General features: G+C 32.0%; 1 protein-coding gene across 1 annotated transcript in view; it reads left to right on the forward strand.

Moving 5' to 3' along the window:
* LOC134839406 (TATA element modulatory factor-like) overlaps positions 1 to 26,511 on the forward strand; it is an 83,998-nt gene extending 57,487 nt beyond the window's left edge. Inside the window, exons 13-16 of the mRNA XM_063854944.1 lie at positions 20,338 to 20,409; positions 21,255 to 21,404; positions 25,154 to 25,390; positions 26,152 to 26,511. Coding sequence (XP_063711014.1) covers positions 20,338 to 20,409; positions 21,255 to 21,404; positions 25,154 to 25,390; positions 26,152 to 26,193 — 501 coding nt within the window. The 3' untranslated portion in view covers positions 26,194 to 26,511. The remainder of the gene's footprint in view (positions 1 to 20,337; positions 20,410 to 21,254; positions 21,405 to 25,153; positions 25,391 to 26,151) is intronic.
* Positions 26,512 to 26,957: the final 446 nt, after the last annotated feature.

The raw sequence follows: 26,957 nt of genomic DNA on the forward strand, positions 1-26,957 counted from the left end.
TTTTTATATTTGATTAAACTTTAAGACGGTGATGATATATATTCAAGCATAGATCAACTGATCTCCTGACGATTAAAATGAACTGATTTTTTTTCTGATTTTGATTTTTCAAGGTACTTGTTTGCAAGTTTAGTACGGTTGATATTATTTCCCGTGTTTTCGGGACACGCATTGTTTGAACGATTTTATAATCAGATTCCTTTTTTGGTGTTGATATTCTCAAAGGAATGTTTTACCCTACTTTTTTACAAGCTCTTAAGTTTGATGATTTGGTCAATACTTGATTTCTGATAATAACAAGTCCTAGGAAAGATAAATTGATCTTCATGATGCAGTTTTTCAAAAGGCTTTACCATATGTAGGTCGAACGGTTTTTTTAGTCACTGTTGCGATTTTTCATTCACTAATTATTCGTCCTGATTTTTCAATGGTTGTTCTTAATTATTTTTTATATTTGATTAAACTTTAAGACGGTGATGATATAAATTCAAGCATAGATCAACTGATCTCCTGACGATTAAAATGAACTGATTTTTTTTCAGATTTTGATTTTTCACGGTACTTGTTTGCAAGTTTAGTACGGTTGATATTATTTCCCGTGTTTTCGGGACACGCACTGTTTGAACGATTTTATAATCAGATTCCTTTTTTTGGTGTTGATATTCTCAAAGGAATGTTTTTACCCTACTTTTTTAAAAGCTCTTAAGTTTGATGATTTGGTCAATACTTGATTTCTGATAATAACAAGTCCTAGGAAAGATAAACTGATCTTCATGATGCAGTTTTCCGAAAGGTTTTAACATTTGTAGGTCGAACGGTTTTCTTAGTCACTGTTGCGATTTTTCTTTCACTAATTATTTGTGCTGATGTTTCAGTGGTTCTTAAATAATTTTTGTTTGATTAAATTTTCTAACATGATGATGATATAAATTCAAGCATAGATCAACTGATCTCCTGACGGTTAAATTGAACTGATTCTTTTTTTGTGATTTTGATTTTTCAAGGTACTTGTTTGCAAGTTTGTTACGGTTGGAGTTATTTCCCGTGTTTTCGGGACACTCATTGTTTGAGCGATTTTAAATCAGATTCCATTTTTTTCTGTTGATTTTCTTAGAGGATTGTTTTTACCCTTTTTTTTACAAGCTCTTAAGTTTGCTGATTTGGGCAATACTTGGTTTCTGATAACAACAAGTCCTAGGAAAGATAAATTGATCTTCATGATGCAGTTTTCCAAAAGGCTTTACCATATGTAGGTCGAACGGTTTTTTTAGTCACTGTTGCGATTTTTCTTTCACTAATTATTCGTCCTGATTTTTCAATGGTTGTTCTTAAATGTTTTTTGTGTTTGATTAAACTTTAACACGGTGATGATATAAATTCAAGCATAGATCAACTGATCTCCTGACGATTAAAATGAACTGATTTTTTTTCTGATTTTGATTTTTCAAGGTACTTGTTTGCAAGTTTAGTACGGTTGATATTATTTCCCGTGTTTTCGGGACACGCATTGTTTGAACGATTTTATAATCAGATTCCTTTTTTTGGTGTTGATATTCTCAAAGGAATGTTTTTACCCTACTTTTTTACAAGCTCTTAAGTTTGAAGATTTGGTCAATACTTGATTTCTGATAATAACAAGTCCTAGGAAAGATAAATTGATCTTCATGATGCAGTTTTCCGAAAGGTTTTACCATATGTAGGTCGAACGGTTTTTTTAGTCACTGTTGCGATTTTTCTTTCATTAATTATTTGTGCTGATGTTACAATGGTTCTTAAATAGTTCAGGTTTGATTAAACTTTTTAACACGATGGTGATATAAATTCAAGCATAGATCAACTGATCTCCTGATGGTTAAAATGAACTGATTCTTTGTTTGTGATTTTGATTTTTCAAGGTACTTGTTTGCAAGTTTGTTGCGGTTGGAGTTAGTTCCCGTGTTTTCGGGATACTCATTATTTGAGCGATTTTAAATCAGATTCCATTTTTTTTCTGTTGATGTTCTTAGAGGATTGTTTTTACCCTACTTTTTTTACAAGCTCTTAAGTTGTTGATTTGGGCAATACTTGGTTTCTGATAATAACAAGTCCTAGGAAAGATAAATTGATCTTCATGATGCAGTTTTCCGAAAGGTTTTACCATATGTAGGTCGAACGGTTTTTTTAGTCACTGTTGCGATTTTTCTTTCATTAATTATTTGTGCTGATGTTACAATGGTTCTTAAATAGTTCAGGTTTGATTAAACTTTTTAACACGATGGTGATATAAGTTCAAGCATAGATCAACTGATCTCCTGACAGTTAAATTGAACTGATTCTTTTTTGTGATTTTGATTTTAAGGTACTTGTTTGTAAGTTTGTTACGGTTGAAGTTAGTTCCCGTGTTTTCGGGACACTCATTGTTTGAGCGATTTTAAAATCAGATTCCATTTTTTTAGTGTTGATGTTCTTAGAGGATTGTTTTACCCTTTTTTATTACAAGCTCATAACTTTGCTGATTTGGTCAATACTTCTTTTCTGATAATAACAAGTCCTAGAAAAGATAAATTGATATCCATGATTCAGTTTTCCGAAAGGTTTTATCATTTGTAGGTCGAACGGTTTTCTTAGTCACTGTTGCGATTTTTCTTTCACTAAATATTTGTGCTGATGTTTCAGTGGTTCTTAAATAATTTATGTTTGATAAAACTTTCTAACACGGTGATGATACAATTTCAAGCATAGATCAACTGATCGCCTGACGATTAAATTGAACTGATTTTTTTCTGTGATTTTGATTCTTCAATGTACTTGTTTGCAAGTTTGTTACGGTTGATATTTTTCCCGTGTTTTTGGGACACGCATTGTTTGAGCGATTTTAAAATCAGATTCCTTCTTCTTTAAGGTTTTGGTTAAGCTTTTTTTTTAATGGTTAAGCTTACTTTTTCTTTAATGTTATTTACACGCATGCAACCACTGATTCCTTGAAATTTTGCTTCATCTGATGGAAGTTTGAGTTGTCCTGTTTATTCTTTTGATTCTCAGTGGTTTTTGAAATGTAAAAAATCTCAGTCTTTTTAAAATGGTCCTTTGTCAATCAGTTAATTTGGATATGATAAAAAGGTTCGTGTTGATGATGATAGAAATCCAAGCATAAATCAACTGATCTCCTGACAATTTTTTTTGAGCTGATGGAAAGTTCAAAAGTGATATATTTTCCGAAACTTCTGGGTTGGAAATGTGTTGATGTTCTTAGAGGAAAGTTTTTACCGTACTTTTTTACAAGCTCTTAATTTTGCTGATTTGGTCAATTCTTGTTTTTTTTTTATAATAACAAGTCCTAGGAAAGATAAATTGATCTTCTTGATTCAGTTTTCCGAAAGGTTTTAACCATTTCTAGGTACAACGGTTTTGTTAGTCACTGTTGAGATTTTATCTTTCACTAAGTATTTGCCTGATATTTCAATGGTTGTTCTCAAATAATTCATGTTTGTTCAAACTTTCTAACACGGTGATGATATAATTTCAAGCATAGATCAACTGATCTCCTGACGATTAAATTGAACTGATTTTTTTGTGATTTCGATTGTTCAAGTTACTTGTTTGTAAGTTTGTTACGGTTGATTTTATTTCCCGTGTTTTTGGGACACCCATTGTTTAAGCGATTTTTAAATCAGATTCCAGTTTTTTTTTGTTGATATTCTTAGAGGAATGTTTTTACCCTACTTTTTTTCAAGCTCTTAAGTTTGCTGATTTGGTCAACACTTTTTTTTGATGATAAGAAGTCCTAGGAAAGATAAAATGATCTTCATGATTCAGTTTTCCGAAAGGTTTTACCAACTGTAGGTCGAAAAGTTTTGTTAGTCAATGTCGCGATTTTGTCTTTCACTAATTATTTGTCCTGATGTTTCAATGGTTGTTAAATATTTTGTTTAATTAAGCTTTCTAACAAGGTGATGATACAAATTCAAGCATAGATCAACTGATCGCTTGACGATTAAATTGAGCTGATTTTTTTCTGTGATTTTGATTCTTCAAGGTACTTCTTTGCAAGTTTGTTACGGTTGATATTTTTCCCGTGTTTTCGGGACACACATTGTTTTAGTTTTTTTTTTAAATTAGATTTCAATATTTTTGGTTAAGCTTTGTTTGTAAAGTGTTATTTCCACGCATGCACCCACTGATTCACTGAAATTTTGTTTATCTCATGGAAGTTTGAATTGTCTTGTTTATTCGTTTGATTCATTTCATGGGTTTTTTTAAATCTCAAAGGTTTTAAAATGTCAGAATCTCAGTTTTTTTTAAATGGGCTTTTTTGTCAATCATTTGTTTTGGATATGATAAAAAAGGTTTGTGTTGATGATAGAAATCCAAGCATAGATCAACTGATTTCGTGACGATTTTTTTGAGCTGATGAAATGTTCAAAAACGATTTCTTTTCCGAAACTGCTTGGTTGAAAATGTATTGATGTTCTTTGTGGAATGTTTTTACCCTACTTTTTTACAAGCTCTTAAGTTTGGTGATTTGGTCAATACTTGTTTTTTGATAATAACAAGTCCTAGGAAAGATAAATTGATCTTCATGATTCAGTTTTTCGAAAGATTTTATCATTTGTAGGTCGAACGGTTTTGTTAGTCACTGTTGCGATTTTTCTTTCATTAATTATTTGTGCTGATGTTACAATGGTTGTTTAATAATTTATGTTTTATTAAACTTTCTAACACGGCGATGATATAAATTCAAGCATAGATCAACTGATCTCTTGACGATTAATTTGAACTGATTTTTTTTCTGTGATTTTGATTTGTTACGGATAATTTCCAGTGTTTTCGGGACACGCATTGTTCGAGATATTTTTCAAATCAGATTTAAATATTTTTGGTTAAGCTTTGTTTCTAAAGTGTTATTTCTACGCATGCAACCACTGATTCCCTGAAGTTTTGTTTCATCTGATGGAAGTTTGAATTGTCTTGTTTATTCGTTTGATTCATTTCATGGGTTTTTTAAAATCTCAATGGTTTTAAAATGTCGAATCTCAGTTTTTTTAAAATGGGCTTTTCTTTGTCAATCAGTTATTTTTGATATGATAAAAAGGTTTTTGTTGATGATGATAGGAATCCAGGCATAGATCAACTGATCTTCTGACAATTTTATTGAGCTGATGAAATGCTCAAAAAAGGATTGCTTTTCCGAAACTGCTTGGTTGAAAATGTATTGATGTTCTTAGAGCAATGTTTTTACCCTATTTTTTTTACAATCTCTTAAGTTAGCTGATTTGGTCAATACTTATTTTTTGATAGTAACAAGTCCTACGAAAGATAAATTGATCTTCATGATAAGTTTTGCGAAAGGTTTTACCATTTGTAGGTCGAACGGTTTTGTTAGTCACTGCGATTTTGTCTTTCACTAATTATTTGTCCTGATTTTTCCATGCTTGTTCTGAAATAATTATGTTTGATTAAACTTTCTAAGACGGTGATGATATAAATTCAAGCATAGAATAACTGATTGCCTGACGGTTAAATTGAACTGATGTTTTTGTGATTTTGATTTTTCAAGGTACTTGTTTGCAAGTTTGTTACGGTTGATTTTATTTCCCGTGTTTTCGTTACACGCATTGTTTGAGCGATTTTTAAATCAGATTCTTGTTTTTTTTTGTTTAAGCTTACTGTTTCTTTAGTGTTATTTCCACGTATGCCACCATTGATTCCCTGATTTTTTTTTCTGATGGAATTTTGGTTTGTCATATTTATTCTTTTGATTGAATTCTTGGGTAGTTTTTTCTCAGTGTTTTTTGAGTTTACTTTTCAAAATGGTCTTAGTTACTTTTGGTATGATCAAAAGGCTCGTATTGATGATGATAGAAATCATAGGTATGATGATAGGATGATAGGTTTTGATGATCATAGGAAAATGTTTTGATGTTCCTGAGGATGTTCCTCTTTTTAACCAGTTTTTACATAAAGTAAGTATATTGTTGGTCAATACTTATTTACTGATAATAAAAAGCCCTAGAAAAGATTATTTGACCTTTTCCGAGTTCAGGCGATCGTTGGTCAATATTGTTGGTCAATACTTATTTACTGATAATAAAAAGCCCTAGAAAAGATTATTTGACCTTTTCCGAGTTCAGGCGATCGAGTTCATCTATTCGTTGGATTATCAACATCGCTGAAGAGAAAATTAACATATTTTACGGCCCACCAAAAAATTACTGACAGAACAGTTTCTTCGTATCACAAGAACATTACTTAAAGGCCAACAACTTGAATGTAAACAATTATTCACAAAATAGAAAACAATCAAATTTCTTCTAGCTCAGTTAAATCACTGTGATGATATAAATTTAGGCATAGATCAACTGATCTCCTGACGATTTTATTGAGCTGATAAAATTATCGAAAGCAAATTCTCTTTTCGAAAATGCCGTATTGAACATATGTCTGTGTTCCTGGAGGATTGTTTTTGAGACATAGTTTTTACAGTTTTTGGCTAGATTTAAATTGTTTTGATTTCGTGGATACTTGTTTTCTGGTGATAATAAGTCCTAGGAAAGATTAATTGATCTTCACATCTCAGTTTTCTGAAAGGCTGTAACAATTTAGGTCCAAATTTTTTGTTAGTGACTGCTGCGTATTTGCCTTTCACTAATCATTTTTGCTGATCTTTCCATGGTTGTTCATAATTTTTTTTAGTTTGATTAAACTTTCTAAAACTGTGATAACATAAATTCAGGCATAGATCAACTGATCTCCTGACGATTTAGATGACCTAATAAAATGTTCAAAAGTGATTTCCCTTTTCGAAAATGCCGTATTGAACATATGTGGATGTTTCTGGAGGAATGTTTTGAGACATAATTTCTACACTGTTTTTGGATGGCTTTAAATTGTTTTGATTTGGTGGATACTTGTTTTCTGGTGATAATAAGTCTTAGGAAAGAGTAATTGATTTGCCTTACTCTGTTTTCTGAAAGGTTTCACCGTCTTTATTTAATGTTTTGTGTGATTGACTGTTGCAATTTTGCCTTTCACTAATTGTTTGCCCTGATGTTTCCATGGCTCTTACTGAATTTTTTTAAATTTGATTAAACTTTCTCACACTGATGATGTAAATAAAAGCAAAGATCAACTGATCTCCTGACGATTTTAATGAGCTGATAAAATAATCAAAAGCAATTTGTCTTTTCAAAAATGCCGTATTGAACATATGTCTGTGTTCCTGGAGGAATGTTTTTGAGACATAGTTTTTACCAGTTTTTGGATAGATTTAAATTGTTTTGTTTTGGTGGATACTTGTTTTCTGGTGATAATAAGTCCTAGGAAAGATTAATTGATCTTCACATTTCAGTTTTCTGAAAGGCTGTACCAATTTATGTCGAGCTTTTTTGTTAGTGACTGTTGCGTATTTGCCTTTCACTCATTATTTTTGCTGATCTTCCCATGGTTGTTACTAAATATTTTTAGTTTGGTTAAACTTTAACACTGTGATGTTATAAATCCAAGCATAGATCAACTGATCTCCTGACGGTTTTATTGAGCTGATAAAATGTTCAAAAGTGATTTCTCTTTTCGAAACTGCTGGGTTGTAAATATATTGATCTTCTTAGAGGAATGTTTTCACTCAAATTTTTTTACAAGCTCTAAGTTTGTTAATTTTGCCAATATTTTTTTTTTATAATAACAAGTCCGAGGAAAGATAAAGTGATCTTCACGATTCAGTTTTCTGAACGGTTATATCATTTCAAGTCGATCCTGTTTGTTAGTGACTGTTGTGATTTTGCCTTTCACTCATTATTTGTCCTGATATTTCCATGATGGTTCATAAACATTTTAAGTGTGATTAAATTTTCTAACACTGTGATGATATAAATACAAGCATAGATCAATGGATAATCTGACGATTTTTTTGAGCTGTTAAATTATTCAGAAGTGATTTCTCTTTTCGAAAATGCCGTATTGAACATATGTGGATGTTCCTGGAGGAATGTTTTTGAGACATAGTTTTTACACAGTTTTTGGATAGATTTAAATCGTTTTGATTTGGTGGATACTTGTTTTCTGGTGATAATAAGTCTTAGGAAAGAGTAAATTATTTGCGTTACTCTGTTTTCTGAAAGATTTTACCATCTTTATTTCAATGTTTTTTGTGATGACTATTGCGATTTTGCCTATCACTAACTGTTTATCCTGATGTTTCCATGGCTGTTCCTAATTTTTTTTTAGTTTGATTAAACTTTCCAACACTGATGATATAGTTACAAGCCTAGATCAACTGATCTCTTTTCGATTTTAGTGAGCTGATATAATGTTCAAAAGTGATTTCGCTTTTCGAAAATGCCGTATTCAACATATGTTGGAGTTCCTGAAGGAATGCTTTTGAGACATCGTTTTTACACAGTTTGTGGATAGTTTTAAATTGTTTTGATTTGGTGGATACTTGTTTTATGGTGATAATAAGTTCTAGGAAAGACTACTTGATCTTCACATTTCAGTTTTCTGCAAAGCTGTACCATTTTAGGTCGAACCTCCCTGTTAGTGACTGTTGAGATGTTGCTTTTCTCATTATATATCTTGATGTTTCCATTGTTGTTCCTAAATATCTTTGTTTTGATTAAACTTCAACACTGATATTATAAATCCAAGCATAGATCAATTGATCTCCTGACAATTTTATTGAGCTGATAAAATGTTCAAAAGTGAATTCTCTGTTCGAAACTGCTGGGTTGAAAATTTGTTGATGTTCTTAGAGGAATGTTTTTACTCAATTTTTTTACAAGCTCTAAGTTCGTTAATTTAGCCAATACTTGTTTTTTGACAATAACAAGTCCTAGGAAAGATAGTTATCTTCGATTCAGTTTTTGAAAATTTATATCAGTTTAGGTCGATCCTTTTTGTTAGTAACTGTTGCGATTTTGCCTTTCACCCATTATGTGTCCTGATGTTTCCATTGTTGATCATAAATATTTTTAGTTTGATTAAACTTTCTAACACTGATGATATAAATCCAAGCATAGATCAACTGATCTCCTGAGGAATTTATTGAGCTGATAAAATATTCAAAAGTGATTTCTCGGTTCGAAATTGCTGGGTTGAAAGTGTGTTGATGTTCTTAGAGGGATGTTTTTACTCAATTTTTTAACAAGCTCTAATTTTGTTATTTTGGCCAATACTTGTTTTTTTGATAATAAGTCCTAAGAAAGATAAGTGATCTTAACGATTCAGTTTTTTGAAAGGTTATATCATTTAAGGTCGATCCTTTTTGTTAGTGACTGTTGCGATTTGACCTTTCACTCATTATATGTCCTGATGTTTCCATGGTTGTTCATAAATATTCTTTGTTTGATTAAACTTTCTAACACTGTGATGATATAAATCCAGGCATAGATCAACTGATCTCCTGACAATTTTATTGTCCTGATAAAATGTTCAAAAGTGAATTCTCTGTTCGAAACTGCTGGGTTGAAAATTTGTTGATGTTCTTAGATGAATGTTTTTACTCCATTTTTTTACAAGCTCTAAGTGCGTTAATTTGGCCAATACTCGTTTTTTTATAATAACAAGTCCTAGGAAAGATAGAGTGATCTTCAGGATTCAGTTTTTGAAAGGTAATTTCATTTAAGGTCGATCATTTTTGTTAGTGACTGTTGCGCTTTGGCCTTTCAATCATTATATGTCCTGATGTTTCTATGGTTGTTCATAAAAGTTTTTAGTTTGATTAAACTTTCTAACACTGTGATGACATAAATTCAGGGATAGATCAACTTATCTCCTGACGATTGAATTGACCTAATAAATTGTTCAAAACTGATTTCTCTTTTCGAAAATGCCGTATTGAACTTATGTTGCTGTTCCTGGAGGAATGTTTGTGAGACATAGTTTTTACACGGTTTTTTGATGGCTTAAATTGTTTTGATTTGGTGGATACTTGTTTTCTGGTGATAATAAGTCCTAGCAAAGAGTAATTGATCTGCCTCACTGAGTTTTCTGAAAGGTTCTACCATCTTTATTTCAATGCTTGTTGTGATTGTCTGTTGCGGTTTTGTCTTTCACTAAATGTTTGTACTGATGTTTCCTTGGCTGTTTTTTAATTTATTTTAGTTTGTTCAAACTTTCTAACACGTGATGATATGAATCCAAGCATAGATCAACTGATTTCCTGAAGTTTTTGTTGAGCTGAAATGTTCCAATGTGATTTCTTTTTCCAAACTGCCGGCTTGAATATGTGTTGATGTTCCTGAAGGAATGTTTTGACCCAATTTTTTTCAAGCTATAAGTTTGTTGATTTGACCAATACTTTTTTTTACTAATAACAAGTCCTTTATAATAAGAATAAACTGATATTCACGGTTCAGTTTTCTGAATGGTTATCTTTTTAGGTCGATCCTTGTTGTTAATGACTGTTGCGAATTGGCCCTTTCACTCATTATGTGTCATGATGGTTCCATGGTTTTTCCTAAATAATTTCAGTTTGGTTAAACATTCCAACCTTGTGATGATATAAATTCAAGCATGGATCAACTGATCTCTTGGCGATTCAATATAATTGATGAGCTTTTTTGTGACTTTGATCTTTGAACGTGCTTTTTAGTGCCAATTTGTTGGGTTTACTATCATTACCACTGAATTGGAAAGCGCATTGGTTGAGCATTCTTGTATCAGATATCAGCAATTTTTTTGGTTAAAAGCTTCTTGTTTCGATTTTGTTACTTCCACGCATGCAACAACTGAATCCCTGAAAATTGGTTAAATCTGATAGATTGTTGAAATATCAGTTTTGTTCTTTTGATACCATTTATGGGTGAGTTTTGTTCTTTTGACACCATTTATGGGTGAGTTTTTTTTTATCTGTGTTGTTTGAAATAATTTTTTCGTTAAAAATTTTTTTTAATTGTCCATCAGGCTATTTTGATTTGGTAAAAACGTTTGGTTTGAATGAATGGTTTTACTTTCTTTTACATAATCGTAAGGTAAGTCGAGTGGGTCGATACTTGTTTGCTGATAATGGTAAGTCCTAGAAAAGATAAATGATCTTCACTATTCAGGTTTCAGAAAGGTTTTTACCATTTTTAGGTCGAAATTTTTTGTTAGTGACTGTTACGATTTTGCCTTTCACTCAAATGTCCTGATGTTTCCATGGTTTTTCCTAAATAATTTTAGTTTGTTTGAACTTTCTAACACTGTGCTGATATACATTAAAGCGTAGATCAACTGATCTCCCGACATTTAATTTTAGTTGATGATTCAAATTGATTTTGATTTTTCAAGGCACTTGTTTGCAATTTTGTTAGGGTTAATATCAGTTCCTGTATTTTCGGGACACGCGTTATTTGAACAATTTTGTATCAGATTCCAGTGTTTCTTTTTTGGTTTAGCTTTCTAGCTTTCTGTTTTTTTTTAAAGTTTTTTAAGTTTCCACGCATGCAACCACTGATTCATTGAATTTTTCTTTTATCTGTTAGAATTTTAAATTGTCAAGTTTTATTTGATTCAATTCATGGGTCATTTTTTTATCTGTGTTTTTGGAGTTTCTTTTTAATAATGTTCTGTTCTATGTCAATCTTGTTTTTGATATGATAAAAAAGTTCGTGTTGATGATGATAGGAGTCCAAGAGTAGCTCAACTGATCTCTTGGAGATTTTATTGAGCTAAAGAGTTGTTCAAAAGTGATGTGTTTTCCGAAACTGCTGGGTTGAAAATGTGGTGATGTTTTAAGAGGAATGTTTTCACCCAATTTCTTTTACAAGTCTAATTTTGTTGATTTGGTCAAAACTTATTTTTTGATAATAACAAGTCCTAGGAAAGATGAATTGATCTTCACGATTCAGTTTTCCGAAAGTTTTTACCGTTTGTAGGTCGAACCTTTTTGTTAATGACTGTTGTGTTTTGGCCTTCACTAATTGTTTGTCCTGGAGTTTCCATGGTTGTTACTAATTTTTATTAGTTCTGTTTCACTTTCTAACGCTGATGATGTAAATCCAAGCGTAGATCAATTGATCTCCTGATAATTTTATGAAATTTGAATCGTCATTTTGATTCTTTGGATACCAATTATTAGTATTTTTTTCATGTCTGTTTGTCCACATGAATTTTTAATTAAAAATGTTCTTTTCTTTGTCCGTCAGTTTTCATTGATACGCTAAAAAGTGTAATTTGATGATGATAGCAATCCAAGCCTAGATTAACTGATTCCTTGGCAATGTTATTGAGCTGATGAAATGTTCAAAAGTGATTTTTTTTAAATAGCCAGTTTGAAAACGTGTTGATGTACTTGAAAGAATGTTTTTTGAGACATAGTTTCAACGCAGTTTTTTTAGATAGCCGTAAGCTATGTTGATTTGGCGAATACTTTTTTGTGATGATATTAAGTCCCAGGAAAGATAAATTGGTCTTCACTGAAAATTTATATATTTTCTTGGTCGAATCTTACGATTGTCACTACTACGTGTTATATGTCATGAGGTTTCCTTGGTTCCTACATAATTTTGGTTTGATTAAATCTTTCTAACACTGTGATGATATAAGGTCAAGCATATATCAACTGATTTCCTCCTGCCGAGTCAATTAAACTTATTAATTTTTTCTGTAGTTTTTTTAAATTTCAAGGAACTTCAGCGCAAGTTTGATAGGGTTACCATTATTAACTTTTTTTGGACACACATTCTTTGAGCGGTTTTGTTTTCGGTTGAAAAATTTTCGGTTGAAAAACTGATCTCTTGGCGATTCAATATAATTGATGAGCTTTTTTGTGACTTTGATCTTTGAACGTGCTTTTTAGTGCCAATTTGTTGGGTTTACTATCATTACCACTGAATTGGAAAGCGCATTGGTTGAGCATTCTTGTATCAGATATCAGCAATTTTTTTGGTTAAAAGCTTCTTGTTTCGATTTTGTTACTTCCACGCATGCAACAACTGAATCCCTGAAAATTGGTTAAATCTGATAGATTGTTGAAATATCAGTTTTGTTCTTTTGATACCATTTATGGGTGAGTTTTGTTCTTTTGACACCATTTATGGGTGAGTTTTTTTTTATCTGTGTTGTTTGAAATAATTTTTTCGTTAAAAATTTTTTTTAATTGTCCATCAGGCTTTTTTGATTTGGTAAAAACGTTTGGTTTGAATGAATGGTTTTACTTTTTTTTACATAATCGTAAGGTAAGTCGAGTGGGTCGATACTTGTTTGCTGATAATGGTAAGTCCTAGAAAAGATAAATGATCTTCACTATTCAGGTTTCAGAAAGGTTTTTACCATTTTTAGGTCGAAATTTTTTGTTAGTGACTGTTACGATTTTGCCTTTCACTCAAATGTCCTGATGTTTCCATGGTTTTTCCTAAATAATTTTAGTTTGTTTGAACTTTCTAACACTGTGCTGATATACATTAAAGCGTAGATCAACTGATCTCCCGACATTTAATTTTAGTTGATGATTCAAATTGATTTTGATTTTTCAAGGCACTTGTTTGCAATTTTGTTAGGGTTAATATCAGTTCCTGTATTTTCGGGACACGCGTTATTTGAACAATTTTGTATCAGATTCCAGTGTTTCTTTTTTGGTTTAGCTTTCTAGCTTTCTGTTTTTTTTAAAGTTTTTTAAGTTTCCACGCATGCAACCACTGATTCATTGAATTTTTCTTTTATCTGTTAGAATTTTAAATTGTCAAGTTTTATTTGATTCAATTCATGGGTCATTTTTTTATCTGTGTTTTTGGAGTTTCTTTTTAATAATGTTCTGTTCTATGTCAATCTTGTTTTTGATATGATAAAAAAGTTCGTGTTGATGATGATAGGAGTCCAAGAGTAGCTCAACTGATCTCTTGGAGATTTTATTGAGCTAAAGAGTTGTTCAAAAGTGATGTGTTTTCCGAAACTGCTGGGTTGAAAATGTGGTGATGTTTTAAGAGGAATGTTTTCACCTGTTCAATTTCTTTTACAAGTCTAATTTTGTTGATTTGGTCAAAACTTATTTTTTGATAATAACAAGTCCTAGGAAAGATGAATTGATCTTCACGATTCAGTTTTCCGAAAGTTTTTACCGTTTGTAGGTCGAACCTTTTTGTTAATGACTGTTGTGTTTTGGCCTTCACTAATTGTTTGTCCTGGAGTTTCCATGGTTGTTACTAATTTTTATTAGTTCTGTTTCACTTTCTAACGCTGATGATGTAAATCCAAGCGTAGATCAATTGATCTCCTGATAATTTTATGAAATTTGAATCGTCATTTTGATTCTTTGGATACCAATTATTAGTATTTTTTTCATGTCTGTTTGTCCACATGAATTTTTAATTAAAAATGTTCTTTTCTTTGTCCGTCAGTTTTCATTGATACGCTAAAAAGTGTAATTTGATGATGATAGCAATCCAAGCCTAGATTAACTGATTCCTTGGCAATGTTATTGAGCTGATGAAATGTTCAAAAGTGATTTTTTTTAAATAGCCAGTTTGAAAACGTGTTGATGTACTTGAAAGAATGTTTTTTGAGACATAGTTTCAACGCAGTTTTTTTAGATAGCCGTAAGCTATGTTGATTTGGCGAATACTTTTTTGTGATGATATTAAGTCCCAGGAAAGATAAATTGGTCTTCACTGAAAATTTATATATTTTCTTGGTCGAATCTTACGATTGTCACTACTACGTGTTATATGTCATGAGGTTTCCTTGGTTCCTACATAATTTTGGTTTGATTAAATCTTTCTAACACTGTGATGATATAAGGTCAAGCATATATCAACTGATTTCCTCCTGCCGAGTCAATTAAACTTATTAATTTTTTCTGTAGTTTTTTTAAATTTCAAGGAACTTCAGCGCAAGTTTGATAGGGTTACCATTATTAACTTTTTTTGGACACACATTCTTTGAGCGGTTTTGTTTTCGGTTGAAAAATTTTTCGTTTCGGTAGTGTTAGTTCCACGCATGCAACAACTAGCTCTCTGAAATTTGATTTTATTTGATGGAGTTTTGAAATGTCGTTTTGATTCGTATGATAGCATTTAGTTTTCTTTCTTTTTTGTGTTTGATCAAATGAATTTTTCCTTAAAAATGTTCTTTTCTTTGACCATCAGTTTTTTTGATATGATAAAAAGGTTTTTTATCGATAATGATAGCACTCCAAGTATAGATCAACTGATCTCCTGGCGATTCATTTTAACTTGATATTTTTTTGTGATTTTTATCTTTCAAGTTACTTGTTTGCCAGTTTGTTAGGCTTACCATCATTATTTTTTGACACGCTTCCTTTGAGCAATTTTGTGTCAGATTGCGGTGTTTCTTCTTGGTTGAATTTTTTTTGTTCTTTTGATACCATTGATTTGTCTTTTTTTTTCACCTCAGTGTTTGTTTTAAAATTGTTCTTTTCTTTGTTTGAGATGATAAAAATATTTGTATCGCTGATGATAGCAATCCAAGCATAAGTCAAATAATCTCCTCCTGGCTTTTTAATTCAGCTGAAATGTTGAAAAGGGGTTTCTTTTTTCAAAGTTTCTGTGTTGAAAATGTGATGTTCCTGAAAGAACGTTTTTACGAGAAATAGTTTCAACAGAGTTTTTGTAGATAGCCGTAAGCTATGTTGATTTGGCGAATACTTTTTTGTGATGATAATAAGTCCCAGGAAGTCCCAGGAAAGATAAATTGGTCTGCACTGAAAATTTATATATTTTCTTGGTCGAATCTTACGATTGTCACTACTACGTGTTATATGTCATGAGGTTTCCTTGGTTCCTACATAATTTTGGTTTGATTAAATTTTTCTAACACTGTGATGATATAAGGTCAAGCATATATCAACTGATTTCCTCCTGACGAGTCAATTAAACTGATTAATTTTTTCTGTGGTTTTTTTAAATTTCAAGGAACTTAAGTGCAAGTTTGATAGGGTTACCATTATTACCTTTTTTTGGACACACATTCTTTGAGCGGTTTTGTTTTCGGTTGAAAAATTTTTCGTTTCGGTAGTGTTAGTTCCACGCATGCAACAACTAGTTCTCTGAAATTTGATTTTATTTGATGGAGTTTTGAAATGTCGTTTTGATTCGTATGATAGCATTTAGTTTGCTTTCTTTTTTGTGTTCGATCAAATGAATTTTTCCTTAAAAATGATCTTTTCTTTGACCATCAGTTTTTTTGATATGATAAAAAGGTATTTTATCGATAATGATAGCAGTCCAAGTATAGCACAACTGATCTCCTGGCGATTCATTTTAACTTGATATTTTTTTGTGATTTTTATCTTTGAAGTTACTTGTTTGCCAGTTTGTTAGGCTTACCATCATTATTTTTTGACACGCTTACTTTGAGCAATTTTGTGTCAGATTGCGGTGTTTCTTCTTGGTTGATTTTTTTTTGTTCTTTTGATACCATTGATTTGTCTTTTTTTTTCACCTCAGTGTTTGTTTTAAAATTGTTCTTTTCTTTGTTTGAGATGATAAAAATATTTGTATCGCTGATGATAGCAATCCAAGCATAAGTCAAACAATCTCCTCCTGGCTTTTTAATTCAGCTGAAATGTTGAAAAGGGGTTTCTTTTTTCAAAGTTTCTGTGTTGAAAATGTGATGTTCCTGAAAGAACGTTTTTACGAGAAATAGTTTCAACAGAGTTTTTTTAGATAGCCGTAAGCTATGTTGATTTGGCGAATACTTTTTTGTGATGATTATAAGTCCCAGGAAAGATAAATTGGTCTGCACTGAAAATTTATATATTTTCTTGGTCGAACCTTACGGTTGTCACTACTACGTGTTATATGTCATGATGTTTCCATGGTTCCTATATAATTTTGGTTTGATTAAATCTTTCTAACACTGTGATGATATAAGGTCAAGCATATATCAACTGATTTACTCCTGACGAGTCAATTAAACATTTTTTCTGTGGTTTTTTTAAATTTCAAGGAACTTGAGTGCAAGTTTGTTAGAGTTATCATTATCACCTTTTTTTGGACACACATTCTTTGAGCGGTTTTGTTTTTGCTTGAAAAGTTTTTCGTTTCGATAGTGTTACTTCCACGCATGCAACAACTAGTTCTCTGAAATTTGATTTTATTTGATGGAGTTTTGAAATGTCGTTTTGATTCTTATGATAGCATTTAGTTTTCTTTCATTTTTGTGTTTGTTCAAATGAATTTTTCCTTAAAAATGTTCTTTTCTTTGACCATCATTTTTTTTGATATGATAAAAAGGTTTTTTATCGAAAATGATAGCACTCCAAGTATAGATCAACTGATCTCCTGGCGATTCATTTTAACTTGATATTTTTTTGTGATTTTTATCTTTCAAGTTACTTGTTTGCCAGTTTGTTAGGCTTACCATCATTATTTTTTGACACGCTTCCTTTGAGCAATTTTGTGTCAGATTGCGGTATTTTTTTTGGTTGAAATTTTTTTTTTGTTCTTTTGATACCATTGATTTGTCATTTTTTTTTCACCTCAGTGTTTGTTTTAAAATTGTTCTTTTCTTTGTTTGAGATGATAAAAAGATTTGTATCGATGATGATAGCAATCCAAGCATAAGTCAACTAATCTCCTGGCATTTTAATTCAGCTGAAATGTTGAAAAGTGGTTTCTTTTTTCAAAGTTTCTGGGTTGAAATGTGATGTTCCTGAGAGAAATAGTTTCAACAGAGTTTTTTTTAGATAGCCGCAAGATATGTTAATTTGGTTAATACTTTTTTTCTGATAAGAATAAGTCCCAGGAAAGATAAATTGATCTTCAAGGTTCAGTTTTCTGAAAGTTTTTACCATTTCTAGGTCGAACCTTACGATTTTCATTTCTACTTATTACATGTCCTGATGTTTAACATGGTCCCTTAATAATTTTAGTCTGATTAATTCTTTCTAATACTGTGATGATAGCAATCCAAGCATAAGTCAACCAATCTCCTCCTGGCATTTTAATTCAGCTGAAATGTTGAAACGTGGTTTCTTTTTTCAAAGTTTCTGGGTTGAAAATGTGATGTTCCTGAAAGAATGTTTTTACGAGAAATAGTTTCAACAGAGTTTTTTTAGATAGCCGCAAGATATGTTAATTTGGTTAATACTTTTTTTCTGATAAGAATAAGTCCCAGGAAAGATAAATTGATCTTCAAGGTTGTTTTCTGAAAGTTTTTACCATTTCTAGGTCGAACCTTACGATTTTCATTTCTACTTATTACATGTCCTGATGTTTAACATGGTCCCTTAATAATTTTAGTCTGATTAATTCTTTCTAATACTGTGATGATATGAATTCAAGCATAAGTTAACTGATCTGATGGTTTTTAAATTGATGAGAGTTATTGGTGATTTAGGTTTTTCTAGGTGCTTATTTGCATGTTTATTAGTGTTTCATTTGATAGCCGTGCTTTTGGGACACGCCTCAATTCAGCAACTTTGTTGCAGATCAAGTGAATTTTTTTGACTGAAAGTTTCTTGTATCGAAGCTATTACTTCCATGTGTACGTCAACTGTTTCATGAAAATTGAACATATCTGATGAATTTTTAAAATTTCATGTTTGTTTTTTTTATACCGTTTATTGGTGATTTTCGTGAGGTTTCTGTTAGCAGCGTTTTTTAAAAGCTGATGGAAGTTTTTGTTACTAATATTGGTCTTGCAACACGAAGGGTTAACGATTCTGTTTTTAATTCGCAGTAACGTTTTTATTCAAAACTTTTTGTCTCGATTTTGTTAATTCCATGCATACACATCAACAGATTCTCTGACAATTGAATTTACTTGATCAAATTTCGAAGTTTCGAAATTGTTTTGCTGATACTGTTCAACGGAAAGTTTCACGAGTTTTCTGTAAACAGTGTTTACTTTATGCGAATAAATCAATAATTCTTTCCTTGTATTCGGCCGTTAATTTTTTTTTGATATGATAATAACGTTTATTTCGTATTTCGGTGATAATAGCTAATTCAGCAACAGATCATGTAATCTGACAGTTTTGGCTGTTGGAATGTTTAAATTGTTTTTTTTTCATAGCAAATGCTTGATTGGAACTATACCGATGTTTCCATAGTTATGTTTTTTGAGAGACCCAGTTTTTGCGAATTTATTTCGATGGCGATTTACTGTCCAAGCAAAGAAAAATTGATCTCCTGTCGATTCGTTGTTCAGAAAGGTTATAGTTATTTTAGGTTGTACCTCATTATTTCGAAGTGTGGTGCATCTTTGCCTTGTACTATTTTAGAGTCCTGAATCATTCTTAGCATTTTGGTTTTCGTGATTTTCCGTTAAGGTTTTTGGTTTCCTTTACGTTTCTGTCCTGCTGGTGATTTCTATATCAAGCATGGATCAACTGATCTTCTGTTAATTTGAGTGGTTTTGTTTCAATTTGCCGTATTTTTTGTAATTCTTTCCTTGTATTCGGCCGTTAATTTTTTTTGATATGATAATGTTTATTTCGGTGATATTAGCTAATTCAGCAACAGATCATGTAATCTGACAGTTTTGGCTGTTGGAATGTTTAAATTGTTTTTTTTTTCATAGCAAATGCTTGATTGGAACTATACCGATGTTTCCATAGTTATGTTTTTTGAGAGACCCAGTTTTTGCAAATTTATTTCGATGGCGAATTACTGTCCAAGCAAAGAAAAATTGATCTCCTGTCGATTCGTTGTTCAGAAAGGTTATAGTTATTTTAGGTTGTACCTCATTATTACGAAGTGTGGTGCATCTTTGCCTTGTACTATTTTAGAGTCCTGAATAATTCTTAGCATTTTGGTTTTCGTGATTTTCCGTTAAGGTTTTTGGTTTCATTTACGTTTCTGTCCTGCTGGTGATTTCTATATCAAGCATGGATCAACTGATCTTCTGACAATTTGAGTGGTTTTGTTTCAATTTGCCGTATTTTTTTATAAAAGTTTTTTGATTTCGATTTTGTTAGTTCCATGCATAGACCAACTAAATCCCTGAAATTTGAATTAAATTGATGGGAGTTTTAGTGTAACACAATTAATTTTTTGATACCAGTAATTGGCTGATTTTTTTTGTCGTGTTTTTGAAATGAATTTTTAATTTGATTTTTTCTGTTCTTCGGCCATCAATCATGTTGATATAATAAAACAGTTTGTTTCGATGATGATAGCAAATCCCAGCATAGATCAACTGCTCTCTGCTGACGATTTAATTGAGCTGTTAGAAATTTGATTTTTTCTATTTTGTGAATAATTGTTTACATTTAAGTTGTTGGCCTTTAAGTAATGTTCTTGCGATACGGAGAAACTGTTCTGTCAGTAATTTTTTGGTGGGCCAAAAAATATGTTAACTTTCTCTTCAGCGATGATTATAATCCAACGAATAGATGAACTCGATCGCCTGACGATGCATTTCATCTGAAACGTGCTCGTTGATTTTTCCTTCGTCAGTAGTGGATCAATATCATTTTAGGTGTTGCGTCTAAAAGAAACGGAAAATGGATACAACGGAAAATATACGTCTCAACAGTTCTCGCCAATATCAGTTAGTATTTCTCATTCAGTATCTTTCAGTAAAAAAAATTATATGCGCCATCCATCTTTGATCGGAGTTTAGTTTCTTTCGAAGTTTTTCTTTTATTTCTCCTTCGACATTAAAGCGCTTAAGTATTATTCGGCATTAAAGCTCAGAAAATATCTTTCTGAAAATGTATGTTGAAGCTCTGAAAATATCTCTTGAAGTGTTTCTCTTTTTTCTTTTTTGGCATTAAAGCTCTGAAGAGTTATGTTTTTTTCATCAAAAAGTAATTTGTTAATTTTTTTTTCAATGAAAAAGTCTTTAGTTTATTGCTCAATTTTGATTTTTACCGGTTTGACTTTTGATTTCTTTTTTAAGTTCAATTCATTTGCGTTGTTAAAATGAAGGCAAAGACCACTATCGAACAGCAAAAGTGTAAAGGTCGCTAAAAACGTGATGGACGTCTAGTTTCGAAATCAGTTTTTAATGTTCAGATTTCTCGGCATAATAAAAACTTTACCCATTGATCCATTTTTTCAATTTGGGTTAATTTTATCAAGAAACCACCCATTTAAACTGTTCTTGAAATTTAAAGAGCTTCAAGTGCATGTATTATTTTCTTTGAAACTCGAAAGTAGAAGTTTCCGAAAAACAAGTCAGTTTTTCTTCTATTTTCTTGCGTTCATGACTAGTTTCCAACTGTCTGTTGGCTAGTTTTTCTGTTTCAGTCGAAGTAGTACTCCCAAAATGGAGAAAACGGTTTTATTTGTGCACAAGGGTTGTTATTTTCAAAAGCTTGATACACATTTTGGAGGTCATAATTATTGGAAGTATCTTAGAAGGACTTTTTCTTGAATCTTTGTTGTTGATAGTCTACGCCTCCTGAAAAGACCCCCAATGCTCTGGTGAAACCTAACTCAAGTAACACTGTGGGGAGCAATGTGAACTCGCGCACCCTGTCTTCCTGGGAGTTCCTGGAATCACAAGTGAAACTCAAAGATGGAGAAGCATCGGCTCTGCAGGTGAGTTTACTAAGTGAAGGGTTTTTTTTCATGGTTCATATCTGTGGTCAACATTGTTCGTTTATCCGTTCTTATACGAAATTATTTCCATTAGTGCATACACCTTTTGCAGAGCTCAATTGTCGTTCGTACCTAATGAATCAACTAGGCTTAATAATCAGAACAAAATAATTTCAATCTAATCTAATAGTATTTTATTTGAAAGAAAATTAAGCAAAATTGTTGACTGAAGATAGATTGGGTTGATTCTTTTAGACGTAAAGGTCTGTTTTCAAGCGACTCAAGCAAAAAAAAGTGAATCTAGCGTTATGCGAGCATTGCACAGTTTGTAGCTGCTCGAAAATTCAAATTTTCTGATCGAGTTACAGAAATCGAAAGAAAAACAATCTTAGAAAAAGTAAGCTGTTTTACTATATAGTTTCATCGCCTCAGATTTTCAAACTTGATAAAAACTTGGAGCCAATTATCCACGATATAATTTTCTTGAAATTGTGGTTAAAATGTTGATATGGTTTTTGCTGTCTATTTGAAAAATTCCTATTACTCGGTTACACATTTGCCTCATTTTTATGTTGGAGATCTCATGTAGTTTTAGTGTTTATTCAAGGTTAATTTTTGTTCGTGATGCGTCTAAACTGCAGATTATTTATGTCGGTGTTGTTGATTGTATTATCATTTTTTTCACAATCCATCCTCATGGATTTTTTAAATTAGTTTCAGAATTTCGTATTCCTTTACCTTTACTCGTAGTTCCTTTACCGTGGATGGTAGGAAGTTTTACTCGTAGTGCCTTTACCGAATCTGTCCTCTCGTTCATTATCATTAAATATTATTTCAAGTAGATCCGGAAGTTTTTCTGACGTGTTTTACGTAAAAGTAATTGATGTCATAGCAGTCTGAGCTAGCCGTACTAATTTTTGAAATATGAACAAACTTTATAATCTCTTGATGATGTTTTGTAAAGAACATTGATTTTAATTGCTCTGAAACGGTAATGGGCATTGAACCGGTACTCCTGATAGTTGCAAATTATTTATTGAATTATTGAACAGTTTCGCACGTTACAAATTTACTGGTTTGTTATTTCATTTAATTTCCTTGAAAGTGATAAGAATAAAGTCCGGCAGTTTTTTCGGAAGTTATGTTTAATCTGTTTTGATAGTAATTTCGTTTTTGTCCGTTACTGTTTTTGACAAACTTTCATTGCTTTCGTAGGCTATCAGATCCGTCTTTTAGTTTGAATTTTTAGATTGGTTTATTGATAATTTTTTTATTTTTTTTTTGCGGCAGTTCTTTTAACTTCTTTGTCTATCCACTTAGTTTTGTTTACTGTTTTTTTTCTGGAAAATTACTGTTAATCGCATGTTTTAATGTGCAGTTGATATTTATCAAATATGTATCAGTAGCATGGTTATTCCTTTGGAATTCATTCCATTTCTTTTATGGTTCGTGTTGTATAGCGAATATCAATTTTTCGCTTGTATATAGTTTGCTCAAGTTATTCCATGACCGCAATAATGCAATAATGGTCAGAAACATCGGTTATAAATTTTTTTATCGAAATTTTTATGGATGAGAAAAACTGATTTTTCATAGTCGCAAAGTTCCATTTCACCGTGTGGCTCGTTTTTTTTTTAATCTCAAGACGAGATTTTTTCCTTTCATTTTTTGTGTTAACTTTGTTTTTTGAGAAATATGTATTAAAGTCGCCACAAACATCATATTCAGCTGCTGGGCCAATAAGGATACTGTCAAGATGGTTTTCCTGTTTGTTAATAGTTTCGTCTGTAACAGAAATTGGTGGTATATAAGCAACTGTTACCTTTTTTTTATTACTAGTAATATTGCTTCATATTAATTGTATCGAATTGTCCTTGGTTTCTTTTTAATGTTTTGTTTCCATTTTATACATACAGAGCCACGCATCTACCCTCTTTTCGGAGCGAGAGCAGCCTTTCAGTTATTGGTCGCCATTTAAATTTGAGTTAGTTTTAGATTTTTTTCATAACCACGTCTCAGCGAGGAAAATTGCTGTTGTTTTGAATTACGGCCTTTCGGAGAAAATTTTTCTTTCGTCTTATAGTAATTATTATTTTTCAAAAGTTCAAAACTGGGTTAAGTTGTCAAATCATTCTGTGATCATGGCACTGGACTTATTAAAATAGTACTAAATATATTAAAAACCATTTTATTGTGAGTTCATCAGGTTTTCGCTTTGTCCGAGTCAAAATATTTCATTTCTTTGAACAATCTATTATATCTATCATATATTTAATTGCGGGCTTTACTATCTCACCATGTTTAAGCTTTTTCAACGTATTATTTTTGGATGTTTAACGAAAGAATTTTTACACGTTTAAGCTATATCGTATATTGCAATGGTTAAGTTTTTTTTCGATTTTCCAGTTTGAATTTACTGGTTATTCCACCGAGTTTAAAATAAGCAGGCCAATAGTGGGACGCTGCCAGGATTCCCCAAGGGGTTGCGAATTTGGCCTCCAATTAAGAATGCTCAAATCCTTTCAGTGTACGAGTGCGACGATTTCTTTTATTTTTTTCTCCAAAATTTTCAGTAAACACAAATTACAAAATAATTTACAAAACATAAAATTACCAACCCTGTAGTTGGGTCCTGTCAGTGTACTCTCAAGGATTGCGAATCTTGTCTCCAAATGTGACGGCTCAAATCCTTGTAGTTTCCGAGATATGACGTTTTTTGTGATTTTTTTAAACATTTTTCAGGAAACTTAAACGAAATTTTTTTTCTTCAAAATTTCAAATTTTCAAACATTATTTGGGGGCTATCAGAGTACTCTCAGTGGTTGCGACCAACCTTGCTTCCAATTATGACTGCTCAAATCCTTGTAGTTTTCGAAATATGAATTTTTTGTGATTTTTTCAAAAAATTTTCTGGAAACTTAAACGAATTTTTTTTCTTCAAAATTTCAAGTTCTCAAACATGTAGTTGAGGGCTATCAGAGTACTCTCAGAGGTTGCGAACCTTGCCTCCAATTATGACTGCCCAAATCCTTGTAATTTTCGAGATATGACGTTTTTTGTGTTTTTTTTTTTCAAAAATTTTCAGAAAACACAAATAACAAAATATTTTACAAAACTTGAAATTCGCAACCCTGTAGTTGGGTGCTGTCAGAGTAGTCTCTAGGATTGCGAATCTTGTTGACAAATGTGACGGCTGAAATCTTTGTAGTTTAGTTTTCGAGATATGACGTTTTTTGTGATTTTTTCAAAAAATTTTCAGGAATTTCAAACGAAATTTTTTTCTTAAATGTCAAATTCTCAACCCTGTAGTTGGGGGCTATGAGATTACTCTCAGGGGTTTCGAACCTTGCCTCCAATTATGACTGCTCAAATTCTTGTAGTTTTCTAGATATGAACTTTTTGTGATTTTTTCAAAAAAAGTTGCGAATCTTGCCTCCAAAAATAACTACTCGAATATTTGTAGCTCTCGATATTTGACATTTTCGGGATTTGACGGAAAATTGGAATTACAAAAAAGTTTATAATTTGAAATTACCAACCCTGTAATTGGGTGCTGTCAGAGCACACTAAAAGCCTGCAGATCTGGTTTCCAATATATATGTGGTTTTTCATGAGTTGTCAAAAATTCGAAGCACCGGAGGTGCGTTACACGCTAGTTTTTTTTAGCTTAGAACAGTAAATGTTCAGTTGCTAAATTTGTTACAAACTATCGATAAAAACGATAAAATTGTGTGCTGTTTTTGTACAAGACGGAGCTGCGGAGGCTGGAACAGCAGAACGTTAGTTTGCGGGAAGACTTCGTGCGCCTTTCGAATGAGAGACACGTGTGGGAGGGGGACAAGGATACCCTGGAGAGACTGAGGGGGGACTTAGAGGAGCTACAGGGGAGGTATGAGACTCTGCTGACCATGTATGGGGAGAAGGCAGAGGAGGTGGATGAGCTGAAGATGGACTTGACAGACGTGAAGGTCATCTACAAGGCACAGGTACATTGATACTGGAGAAGGTATAGTACTAGTAGTGTGCAAATTGGTTTAAAAAAAAGAGAAACAATTGTAACGGCTGGACGAAGAAAGAGAATTGCAGTCTGGCATAATTTATGAATGAAGTGTAATCTAATCATAGAGAAGATCAGCATCGGGCGAATATAATGAGAGCTTGTTTTTGAGGAAGGTTTCAGCAAGTAGTTTTGGCAATGAAAACATGTCAGCAAGGTTGCTTGGGTTTTTGTCTTGGTGATTCATCTCTCCACTGAATTCTGAAAAGGAGGAAGTTTTCAGGCTATATTATGGAATAACAATAACGCATGGCAGCTAAGTAGCAGGAAGAGGAAAAAAGTAAATTTTGGGTCGTAAAAAGTACTTTTCTAAATTTTCAAAATTGCCAAAAAAAAATTTGTGCAGAAAGTTTCAATTTCGGTATTATTTACGCTAAAACAAATACTTTTGCACATTTTCCATAAAAGTATTTTGACAGTCATTTAGTTTTCGCTTTTACAGACTAAAAAGTCTTTCGACTTTGCATGATGTTATAGGAGAAAGGAAATTTTACCCCAAACTCGAGGTCGGGGTTGTTTTCTAAAACTTTTTGCAATTTACCAGCTGCCTCTGTAGTTTCCGAACTTACTTTTTTCCGCTCCCTGCTAAGTAGTATAGCTGTAATCAGTTTCATGTGGAATACCTGGTCAATTTCTGTATCATAAATTCCAATTGATTTTCAAAGTTAGCTTTATGAATTTGAATTTCAGATCGAGGACCTTGTGAAAAAACTTGCTCAGCAGAAGGCGTAGCGCTGTAAAAGAATAATCCATATCAAATGCAACCCATGATACAAAGAGAAATGTGGAATATATTAAACAAATACAAACTCATTTTTAACTCATGTTTTCGACGTAAATTGTTAATGATTATTCTCATTTCTTTGTTCAAAGGTGCTAATAGTACAATAAATTGTAACATTTTGTGATTGTGTTATATATCAAATGTAGCATTCTAGAGAAATCGAACTTCTATATGAATGAAGTAGGAACGGGTTCAAAATCGCACATCATTTGTATTTGATTTGAGGTTTGTTGTGTCCGTATTTGCTGATTATAGAATTAATATTTAGTTAGCAGTTTTTCAATTCAAGTCAATTGAAATCAAAGTGTGGAAAACAACAAGTTAACACAGTTGATGCGTATTTAATTCATGAACTGAACAGCAAAAAAGATATTGGTTTCACATGATAATAATTAAAATCCCATTTCAGAAATTTTCCAACTAGATAAATTTCGCGAAATTTCACGTAATTGGGTCTAATATATTCTAATTTGGGATCTTGTTAAGTATTCCCCCCATGGCACCTTGTAACGAATCTCCCCCTATGAAAAATTGAACAGTTAAACACAGAATTTTGTACCGTGTTAACTAATTCTTCCTATTGCAATAAGAAGGAAATAGTTAATAAGAGCCCTAATTTTTTACATGCAAAGCTAATCTAGTGAACTTAGGTGTATTACATTCAGGGTTGGCAGAAAAAAAACAACTGGTGTTTAAAGCAGGTTTTAAACAT

Source organism: Symsagittifera roscoffensis, chromosome 2 (genome assembly GCF_963678635.1).
Source record: "Symsagittifera roscoffensis chromosome 2, txSymRosc1.1, whole genome shotgun sequence".
Taxonomy (NCBI): domain Eukaryota; kingdom Metazoa; phylum Xenacoelomorpha; order Acoela; family Convolutidae; genus Symsagittifera; species Symsagittifera roscoffensis.